The sequence below is a fragment of the Macrobrachium nipponense genome, chromosome 7 (genome assembly GCF_015104395.2).
Source record: "Macrobrachium nipponense isolate FS-2020 chromosome 7, ASM1510439v2, whole genome shotgun sequence".
NCBI lineage: Eukaryota > Metazoa > Arthropoda > Malacostraca > Decapoda > Palaemonidae > Macrobrachium > Macrobrachium nipponense.
In genome coordinates, this window is record NC_061109.1 from 111,896,024 (window position 1) to 111,908,226 (window position 12,203).

General features: G+C 40.0%; 1 protein-coding gene across 1 annotated transcript in view; it reads right to left on the reverse strand.

Annotated features, from left to right (window-relative positions):
• Positions 1–12,203, reverse strand: part of LOC135217523 (AT-rich interactive domain-containing protein 4B-like) — a 137,989-nt gene that overhangs the window by 109,714 nt on the left and 16,072 nt on the right. Inside the window, 2 exon segments of the mRNA XM_064253485.1 lie at positions 642–875; positions 1,192–1,360. Of these exon segments, the coding sequence (XP_064109555.1) occupies positions 642–875; positions 1,192–1,360 (403 nt within the window).

A 12,203-nucleotide genomic window follows, 5' to 3' on the forward strand; every position in this document is an offset into this window, starting at 1 on the left:
AATGGGTTATCAAGTAAACTTCCAACTCTATTTGCAAGTTAAAAACTCCACTGAATGAACAATTTACGAATAAAAAAAAAATACTGCATCCTGGACATTACACAGACAACCTTCAAATTCATTTGCACCACTAGGAATATATGTAGCTTAACTTACCAGGTCAGCTAAAAGGGCGAGTGGTATCTAATGCAAAAAACAATAGTATGTGACACTTCATCATTCATTAAACAATTGTGACTAACAACATTACACTTATCAAAATGAAACATCATAATAGTAACACACAACAGATTGATTAGCTAACTGATAAGGATTAACAAAGGTACAGAAATCTTATCTAGCATCATAACCAATAGCATTCTGTGATGGCTTAAAAATACTTTAAGGTGATAAGATAGATATTTTATCATTAGAATCCCCATAATGGCCAATATCAACTTAGAATACATTTAGCTCTCTTAAAAATAGCTCCCTCAATAAAATAAATAAATCTAAAAAAGGCTTTAATCTAACAGATGCTTATCATAAGACAACACAATATCAGTCTTCTTCTATTAGCCTCCCTCACAATCAAGATCACTACCCGTTGAAAACTGTTAATCACAAGGCCACAAAACTACCTGTGGACACTATATACGTACTATCTTCCATCTTGAAATGATCGAACTAAATAGTCCTTCTTGGTTTCAATCTTGACAGAATCTTGAGCAGTAGGAGCAACCACCAAGCCAGGGAACCAGTTATCTTTCATTTTCTTTTTGTCCCCCAACTCGACACAAACTACCTTCCCAATATCAGCTTCCCATTCTTCCCTCCTAGAACGATGTCTTTTGTGCACATTGTCTTCTTCTTCTTCTCCTGAATCATCACCATCTCTGTATAAAAATATTACTGCTCTAGAGTACTATAAGAAGACTATAATCAGATTTCTACTATGTAATTATATGTCATGACAGCATATTGTATGTCATAAATTTAAAGTTGGACAGCTACACAGAAATACACCAAAGAGAATGATATAAGTAGAAGGTATAGAGTAATGTAATGTGCCATAAATCAGTACCACATCATGAGTAGCATAAGTGTTTGAAAGAGTAAACAACTTTTACATTACATAGCTAAAACTTCTCTATCACTATCCTAATTTTTTAAGTCAATAACAACTATTCTTAATAATATCATAAGACTTACGGATTTTGTCTTGACCTTCGTCCCCGTCTGTTTCCCCCAACAGGTGTTCCAAAATGCTCTGGATGTGTCAATGGAAGTTGATCCAAGGTTTCACTTTCTGCAAAATGTCTTCCACTTTTCAAACAAAGGGAGGTCCTTCTCAATGTTGTTATGTCCCCGTCATCAAAAACTGAAATATTTGAATGAGGTAAATTCATACTGAAAAAGAATGACAGCAATTTTTTCCTAGCAAAAAAAATTAATAAGAGTAATATTGTAAAATTAGCTATGTATAGAAGTGTAACCAAGTCACAGGAATAAAATTCTTGACTCATAAGTATGGCTTAAATCTAGGGTTCGTTCTTATAAAATTGCATAACAGGTAATGGATTTTCTCTATTACAATACAGCTTTGCAAAAGCTTTATTGATAAAACTTAATATTCTGAAGATCTACTACATTAAACATTCATTGTTAAATGAAAATATGGCATTAGTACAGAATGACAAATCTTTTAATAAATCTGTATTTTAAATAACTAACAAACACTCAGTCTTAACATTAGGATAAATCTTCTGGTGCTAGCTGGAAACCAGTGAAGTTAAAATTGTGTATGCAAGGAACTGTTGGCAACTGTGCTTGGTCACCCAGCAACCTTTGACTACGCTAGTTACTCTTGTACTGCCCTTGAGAGAGGACTTACTTTTTTACTCCTCTTTAAAGCCAGTTTAGTTTTCCCCTATTTCTTTCTTGCTGGGTTTCAGTGTGTGTTTTTGCTGTAGACTGCTTTGTGTGTTTGGAGATCAGGGATACCTTTATTTCCCCTGCAAAGGTTTCTTTGGAATTTAGTAAGAAACAAAGGAAGTGTCTAGGTATCAGTGGCTTCCCTTGTTCGTGATTCCTTAATTCAGGAACATAAGAAGGTTCAGATTCATCTTGTTCTTTTGTTAGCAAATTTACAATTTGAAATACTGTTTTGTGATATATTGAAACATTTATGTTAAGACATTTCAATGTTTTTTTTTTTTTTTTTTTCAATGATATGACACATTTCTGGGAACACAGTAATTTTTATTTTTCCAGATTTTGTGTGGCTCAGGATGTTCGAAATGTTACAAGTTTGTGTTGCAGACAAGGTTCATCTTTCTTATCATAGAAGTGTTCCTGCACTTCAACAAAAATTTTGGGTGGTGGAAGATCTCCGATTGCGTTGGTCCTGACTACTTGCTCAGGACCAGTCAGAATTTTCTGTTCCGTCTCTTTCCTGTTATTATGGAGGGAGGGGGGGTGTGAGTCGTATGGCTCACTTCGTTCCCTTTTCCATTACTAATAAATGTTTCTTTTTCTTCTATCAGGATAGAAGGTTTCTTCTCTTCCTAAGGGGAAAGGCATATTTGTTTCTTTTCAGGCTCTACAGTTGTCAGTCCTGCTTTTCGCCTTGAAGACGGGTGGCAGCATGTTCACCTCGGATCTTGAGAGCCCAATGCATTTGCTTTTTTTGCCAGAGTTACCATATCACTTTTTGGTATGCTTGTTGGTGCTGTGATGAAAGTTTGGAGCCAAGTCAGTCCTGATAGCAGTGTGTGCCTTTCAAGCCTCGGAGCCCGCTTCTACGTGGGGATTGAGAAATTCAAGTCATCAAGCAGGGGTACCATTCATATTAGAAGACTTCTCTTATGGTGGTGTCTACTTTTGTGGCATCTCGTCTCCCTCTGATGTTTCGAATGAGGATGAAGGGTATGTGGGCTTTGCTAGGCCTATCATGGTAACACATGCCTACAGGTGTACCAGCAGCCTCCTCATGTTTTCCTTCAGTTTAGTGACGTCACAATCCAACATGGTGGCTGACATGACGTCAGAGCCTACTCCACCTGCCCCCTCAACTCCGATGATATGACTATGCTTTCAGATTCGGTAGCACGTACATTTACGCATGCAAGAAAACAAAGACTTGAGTCTTCCTCTTCTTGTTCTACTTCCTCCCTGAAGAATTCTATGGAGAAGTTACATGCTTTAGAGGAGAAGATTAATAAGACATACAAGAAGAAAAGATGTCTTCTTCTTCTACTTCCTCCCTATCCCCTTCAGGGCCGTGACGCTTCTACGACGTCATAGAGGGTGCAGTAACGCTCCCATTGACACATATGTATATGTTGACATAACCCCAGCACAATAGGAAAGCTCGTAATGTTGGGTTACGCCTCCTATTGGTTTTAGCAGGCATGGATAGGCTGTACTAACACACACTAAGCTGCTCCTACTTATTTTTCAGCTAATCCTGGACCTTCTTGGCTATGATGTCACAGCCTCCTCATCAGTTGATGCACAGTCATGGTCATGTTCACATGTTTTCTCATAATTTTCTTCATTTTATTTGCATTTTTACTGCGAAACTATGAGTGAGAACAGTGATCTCTTCCAAGGAATATGTTCCTTTTGAGGAAGAGTATGAGTGGTAAGGAGTGCTCAAGTAATAAAATAAGTGATAATGCCGTGGAAGAACAAGAGGCGGAAGGCAGGTTTACATATGTTACCAACATATTCGAGGATTACCGTCCAACAATGTTGCCAGACTTTCTCGACTTTTTTCAGGGATAAATCGAGAGCTTGGGGATGCACTTTTTCTTATGCCTGGGGATGCAAGAAATTTTCTTTTCTTTTTTTATGATAACGTGATGAAAACTCTTTGTTCATGGGCTAATGAGAGCGCTTCATTATTTTTTCAAGAAAATCCCCAGAAAAAAAGGAAAATTCATGGGTTGATATGGCAATAAGTAAAAGTAAATGTTATATATAAGTATAGTATGTGTGTATATGTATACATATATATATACACATGTGTATAAATGAATTCACATTCATTTCCATCAATATATAAAGCAGAATAGATGCTAGTAAAACCGTTTCTTTCAGGGTTAAACAGACTCTAGGGTAAGTTCGAAAAATGCGGGATGCAGCATCTTGCCAATTATGCATCATGAGGTATCAAAGGGGTTAAAGACTTCGGTTTCATTGGATTCTTCTGCTACTCCTGTGCAAGCTCCAGTTAAGCGTCGGAGAATCAGGGATTTTGTAGCTAATCCTCGTGCCAAGAGGAGAATAATTTCTTCGTTGTTGAGCCAGGACTGTTACATCACTGTAAGACAGAAAGCTCAAGAAGTAGTCATTAGCTCCACATCCTATCATCATAGGACACCTCCTCTGACGAGTAGCATACTGAACGTATGTCGTCATATGGGATCAGCTCAAGATGTCTCCTCTGTTGGAAATGCACATTCTTTTGAAAGCATGAGGACGGCCCTGCCTACAGGGCAACTACTATGGCAGTCTACTATGGCAGTGCACAAGTTGACAGTAGGATATTAAGAACATATCTGAATATAGCATATTATTATAGGACATCCCCTTGATTTATCCTATTGTCTCCTTTGTCTACTTGGAGAATGAATTTTGTGCCCAAGTAACTGTGTATCCAAAGAGTATGCCCATACATCGCTCCTAGGATGTCTATTACTTACTAATAAGAATTTGAACTCCTGTTGAAACCATCCAAAATGCACTTTCCCTACTCTATCAACATTTTCTTCTTCGTCAAGAGACATGCAAAATCCCCAGTATTTCTAATGTACTTTTACGTGACTTCCGAACCACGTCAAAAGTGAATTTCTATCACCAGAAATAGACATCTCTCACTCCTCAATGGAATGGCCGAGAATCGAACCCGCGACCACCGAGGTGGGACGCCAACATCATACCAACCACGTCACCAAGGTGCTAGAATGATCATTAAATCAATAGATTAATCCACACAAATAAACCAATATATTTTTATATAGTACTGTACTCGCCCATTTCAAGAGATTTCCTAATCTACTGTTTTATCACAGCAATTATAAAATACTCTATTTACAATTAACATTGTCTACTTAATGGCTAGTTTTATTACAAAAACAGCAATAAATTAATATTCCTTGGCTTTTCAATAAGGCCACTTGTAGAAAAATTTCCATTCCTACATCATTAAAGTCATTCACAACTTTATTGCTCAAAGGCCACAAAAGATCCCAAAAACGATCACAGCATAAAATCATCAAAATTTAAAAATGTGATTAACTTCCTTTTTGAAGTAGGGAGCCTTAGCCATTTTTAAGTTTTTTCCAGCTCATTTACTTTGCAGGTTTTCAATCAGTGACCCACAGTACTTCAGTATTTAATGCTATAAGGTACAGCACCACAAGTGCATCTTAGCTATCAGGTTTGCTTGTGTTGGCACAGTTTCTAAGTTAATCTGCTATTTACACAACATAAATACACCTGTACTTCTTTATTTCTGAGACCAAAAAATATGAAAAATTTTCAACCAATTTGTATTTTTCATAACTAGCAAACCTGAGGTCTTAACATTAGGATAATACTAGTGCCAAGCTGGAAACCGGTAGAATTAATAACAAACTTGTGAGATCCAGGGATTATTGGCATCTATACCAGGTCACAGGGTATTGTAGTTCCCAGAATGCCCTTGGCGTCCCGTGACCCATCAGTTACTCTTCCAACCCAGTTTAGACTGTTAGAGGGGTGGTTAGAGGTGGGCCTTATCTGTTAAGACCTGAGGTTTGTTAGTCATGAAAAATACAAAAAGGTTAAAAATTAGTCATTTGTTATATACGAAACAAACCTTTGGTCTTAACATTAGGATAGACTTACTTATTGGTGGGAGGTAAGTCTCTATAACCGACTGGGAGTTTGCCACCTTTATCCACTTCCGAATAGTAGATGTATTCTAAGACAATGGACTATTATCCTTTGAACCAAAGATATATGAGAATGGGGATACAATCCACAATGAAGTAAAATCCTCTAGTAGTTTACTTCATTGTGGATTGTATCCCCATTTACTTAGAGGTACGACATAGTACCTGGCTTCTGCATACATGAGAATCTATTGGATTCCCTCCCTCGGTGTTCATACAATGCCATGGTTTATTGCATTACAGCAAGGTGGAGAGCTATCCGTTCTCATAAATCACTCCTGTCCCTTGTATCTGGATCTATTATCACCCCACTCTCTCCCTATTATTGAGAGGTATGTGTTGCTACTGAAAAGTGTACTATACTCTAGATTATCTTTACAGTATGGCTGTCCCCCTTACCTGCATTTAGTCCATTCCAGCTCATGATGGTACTCTCCTTCATACTGCCCGTAGGTAAAGGAGTAGTTAGAAAAGTAGTAAAGAAGAAAGACCAGTCATCTCAGTCATTCTACTTTCACTCTTTCAGCTTAGACTAGACACAAACTAACCCACCAGGGGTACTGGATGAGCTATACCACCTGCTACCTGCAGGGCAGCTACAACTGGACCAAAGGAAAAAGTGTCCAAGGATCTATGAGCAACATCTTTTGAATGCCAAAGCGCTCAGCCAAAACGATATTGTAATCCTGGCACTTCCTTTCTGTTCCGTCCTGTACTTACAAAAAAACTTCGGCACCCCGGCCTGAGATGCCTCCTTCTTCTTAAGTATGCTCTTAGTACTCTGAGAGGACATAGCAGCATTTCTTTGTCATTGTCTACAAATTCTGCCAGAGAAGGTATGGAAAAGGAGTCGAATCTGCCATCCACTACTGATGGGTTTTGAGTTTTGGCCACGAATTCTGGGACAAACTCAAAAACCATAGGCTTCCAATCTCTCGAATGCTTCACAACATATGACAGACCATGCAGCTCCCCATCCTTTTGGTTAAGGCTAGGGCCAATAGGAAGACTGGCTTCAAGGTCCAGCTTCTATCTGTGGCCTGTCTCAATGGCTCGTATGGGGGTTTTGTAAGGCTACTCAGTACCATGGTCAAATCCCTATCTGGGGCTTTTAGTTCCTTCAGGGAACAGGACTGCTCAAAACTCTTCATTAACATAGCCATCTCCCATGAAGAAGTACGTAATGTCCACACCTTCCATCCTCAGGACTGAGGCTAGAGCAGCCCTGTATCCCTTTACAGCAGAAACAAACATATGCCTTTCTATCCTGAGATATATATAAAAAATCTGCTAACTGTTGAATATTGGTTCTGAGTGGAGACAAGTACCCTCTACGACACCAATCATAGTATGCAGACCATTTTCTTTGGTAAACCACTGCAGATGACCTGATATTTCCTGCCATCTGTGTTGCTGCTTTCTGAGAAAAGCCTCCGCTCACAGGAGATATTTGACAGTCTCAACCCATGAAGTGATAGGGACTGCACTGACTGATGGTACCTCTCCATGTGCGGTTGACATAGTAGGTTGTTCCACGGAGGTAACTCTCTCAGCACATCTATTAGGAGTTCCAACAGATCCGGAAACCATTCTGCCTTCGGCCACAATGGGGCTACCAGAGTCATTTTGAGGTTCTGAGACCACATTACCTTGTTCAGAACCTGACGGATTAGGCAAAATGGAGGAAATGCATACACGTCCAGATTGTCCCATGGGTGTTGTAGCGCATCTTCTGCTACTGTCTCTGCATCTGGGACTACTGAACAAAACACTTCCAACTTTTTGTTGTACCTGATTGAGAATAGGTCTATGATTGGCCTTTCCCACAATATGAACATTCTGTCCACTACTTCTTGATGCAAGGACCTCTCCGTTCCTAGGACCTGGTCCCTACGGCTCAACTTGTCGGCCACTATGTTTCTTTTTCCTGGAATATATCTGGCTCTGATGTCTACTAAGTTCTCTACAGCCCACTGATGAAGCTGAACTGTCATCAGGTGTAACTGCTGAGATACTAGGCCACCTTGCTTGTTTACGTAAGCTACTACTGTGGTGTTGTACAACACCAATACCACTGATTGCCCCTTCACCCTCTCCCGGAATTCCTGAGTGCCAGAAATGCTACTTTTAACTCCAACACGTTTATATGGAGTTCTCTGTCCTCGCAACTCCATTGCCCTGAAATCATCAGCTCCTCCATGTAGGTGCCCCAACCTTCGAGTGACACATCCGAGAACAGCAAGAGGTCCGGAGAGGGTTGCTGAAGGGGAACTCCCACTGTCAGATTGTTGTCCTGCACCCACCACAGTAGGTCTTTTCTCACCTCTGTCGACAAGGGAATTTGCTCGTATGGGTGATCTACTGTTGTCGACCAAAAGTCCTTCATCCTCCGTCTCCCGTGTGGTACCAGCTTCTCCAAGGAACTTAGAATTCCCAGGCTACCTGCCACTGTTTTGCTGGCTGTGTTTGCTTTTCCAGAAAGGCATTCACCACTTGTTTGCATTTCTCTACACTCTGGTCTGCTGGGAACCCTTTGGCTTTTACTGTGGCTATAATCATAACCCGGTCCACCAGCCTCTTGACTTGGATCCAACTTTGATTTCTCCTGAATTATCACAATGCCTAGGCTGTGACAAAACTGCAGAAGGGTAACCCTATCCCAAAGTAATTTTTCTCTGGATTTTGCTTTCACCAGCCAGTCGTCTAGGTATCATGTTAGCGTGATCCCATGAGCATGCGCCCATGTCGGCACAAGAGTGAATTCTCTTGTAAAATCTTGTGGAGATTTTGTCAATCCGAAGCACAGGACTCTGAATTGGAAAACTTTCTCTACAAGACTGAAGCGGAGAAATTTCCTGGAAGACTGATGGACTGGGATCTGAAAGTATGCGTCCTTCAAGTCTATTGTCAGTGCTGCTAGAACTGTCTTTGGGGTCTTCATTCTGAATCTGGTTTTCCTTATAAACAGATTCAATGTTGACAGATCTAGAACTGTCCTCCAATCTCCATTGACTTTAGGGACAAGGAAAATGCGGCTGTAAAACCCTTTGATGGAAGCGATACTTGTTCCACAGCCCCTTTTTCCATCATCTACTTCACTTCCTCTTGCAGAATAAAAGCTTTCTGAGATTCCTGAGCATAGGAGAGGTGCGGTAATGGTTGTTCTGTCAAGGGTGGGGTCACTTCAAATGGAATCATATATCTGACTCTGAGAACATCCACCACCCACTGCTCTGCTCCAAATTCCTGCCACACCTTCCAGTGATTTGCCAGGCAACCCCCCACTGGTGTGACTGAGTGATGAGAGGTGCCCATCCTATCGTCTTGAACCTTTCCCCCTACCCCTATTACCCCTTCCTCTGTTGGGTCTATTGTGAAAGGGCTGATAAGCTGACTTCTTTGGGGAAGAGGGTCTTGTTGATCTATTAGAGATGTTATGTCTCACTGATTTCTTAGGAAGTATTTGCTGATGTGTTACCTCATTAGAATTAGCCTGGCTTCCACATGTTTTCGTAACTGCCTGCTGTACTAATCTGTCGTTAGTATCCATCCTTCTTCTAACTATAGCAGCTTCCAGTATGCCCTCTGGCAACAGCGATTGAGACTCTAGGATATCCCCATTCCGCATTGCTAACAGGGAATCCAAGTCAACAGTGCAGCTTAATCTAGCCAATGCTGCATCTCTCCTCATCAACAGGATATTAGCCCAAACATTGGCACTTAAATTCGTCAAGTACGCAATTGCTTTGGAACCTGATTGTAGCAATCTGATAAACATCCACTAGTTTTCTTGTTACTTCTGAGGATGCAATTTTTGCCACTGCTGTTGACCAAAGGAACATTCACCGTTGTCGGGCCTGGGTGGAAACGTGACGCCACATAATGAGAAAGGAACCCCTCCAAAGTTGGTACGCCTGGTAGGCGTAACACTGTCCACGTTCCTTCCATTCTCTGCGCATCGGGAGCTGACACCTGGAACAAAGATGGCGATGCTCCCCCTCTCCCTGCCGGGAATGACGGAGCGTAATTATGCATAAAATTACCCAAAACCCCTCCTGGAGTTTCCAATAACGAATCGCTAGAAGAAACTGAAGGGGTATGGGTAACATCAAAAGCAGGTGACGAAACCATATGGAGCAGTCTGATGTATTGCCGATACAAAAGAAGCCGACGACACTTGGTCATCCAAAGATGGCATCGTCTCCTTTCTTTTGTACTGGCCCTACCCATAAAACTTCATCCACTGTTCCACCGACCAACCACGACAAACTGAACAAGGATTAGTAATAGTACATACGTTTTCTCTGCACCTACTACACGTTGGACGTGAATCTGTAGACACCGATGTTAAAAATCTTAAACAAGGAAACCCACTCACTCCAGGGCATTTCCTTTGTCTCTTGCGAGAACCTGAAGAAATTTCTGTTAGTGCAAAATTCTCCACCTCACAATGTACACACACCTAGCAGATCACACCCACACTGAAAACACCCAGAGAAAGAAAAAAGGAAAAAAGGAAAATATGAATAAAATCAGGCAAACTAAACCTGCTTTAAGGGGGCCGGCCGGAACCCCTATATATGGGGGTATAGGGCAATAAATGCAGTCATGAAAAAATTCATGGAGCTTCATATGGCAATTGGGAATACGTATATGAAATATTTCGTCAAAATTCCTCTTACTTTCGTAGTTACAGGGTAATTAGTAAACATAACTCAATAAGCCTAAAACATTCATCCGTACAAGAAAATGCAATATTTCTTCTGTTATTGTAAATTTTGATAATTATTGTCAAAGAAATTGTGAGAAATGGCATCTGTAGAGATTCCGTGGCCGCAGAGTGGAGTTACCAATGATCAGTGTGAGCACAGACGTCAAGTAGTCTACACGTTCAAGTTTCACCTCTGACATTCGCTTGCTTTTACATATGCTTATCAATGTTTTGGCAAAAATTTCATCATGCCAATGAGGAAAAGACAAGGAAAACATCTTGCTAACATAAAGACGAAGAAAATTCGCTCTAATATGATTACAGAATATCATAATAGTATATGCGATATTAGCGTAGTTAGTGGAGAGAGAGAGAGGGAGGGTTGCGTAGTAAGTAAACGCCCCCGTCTTGCCTGAAGCACACGTCACACTGTCCCCCAGGCTACGATCTTTGAGCAAAGGGATCTTAATTTATGATAAATAAAATAGTTTTGGTTTATTAATACCCAAAAAGGAATATGAAATTCATAATAATCATGATTTATTAACATTGTCTTTGTAAAAAGAGAGTACAACTTCGAATTTCACTTCTTGACATTCTCTTGCATTTACGTTTGTTTATTTTTGTTTCGGCCAGATTTCATCATGCCAAAACGGAAAATACTAAGAAAACATCTAGCTAACATACAGAAGAAGAAAATTCGCTGTAATAAGCCGAGTTAGTGAAGGAGAGAGAGAGTTGCGTAGGAAGGAGTGCCCCGTCTTGCCTGACGCAGTGCCCCAAGCTACGATATATGAGCAAAGGGATCATCATTTATGATTAAATTATGATAAATAAAATAGTTTTGGTTTATTAATACACAAAAAAGAAATATACATTCATAATAATCATTATTTATTAACATTGTCATTATAAAAATACGAAGAAAAACTTTGAACGCCCGTACCTCAAAAATATAGTTATTGACCTTCAAAATCTATCTTCTCACTTAGTTTTAAAGCTATAACATTGGAATTTGGTATATAACTCAGAAAGACGTTATAGAACAATCAAATGAAGCCCTTTTTTCCAATTTTTGTTTCGTCTTTTTTTTATAAATTTTGTTTTCCTAATTTATAGGTTTTTTTACCATAATGAAAAATTCATATCTAGCAAAAAGATGACTTTTAGAAAAAAAAAAAACTCCTCATTTGATTGGAGGTCTACATCAGGTCTATATATGGTAGTAATCCCAGGTCTTGGGGAGGAGATAGAATTTGAAAAATGGTTATTTTCGGGATAAATCGCCCTGGTGTCACAAAACCGAAGGTCAGAGGCTAAAATCATATGCAGTTTGATGTCCCAAGTCACCTCATCAAGTGATATGAATATCAAAGTCCTGTCCTTAAAGAATGGCATTAGCCAGCCGGCCCCCTTAAAACAGATAGAAAGTAATCACGTCCTATCTTAAAGGTGGTAGGAAAGTAACTGATGGGTCACGGGACACCAAGGGCATTCTGGGAACTACAATACCCCATGACCTGGTATAGATGCCAATAGTCCCTGGATCTCACAAGTTCATCATTAATTCT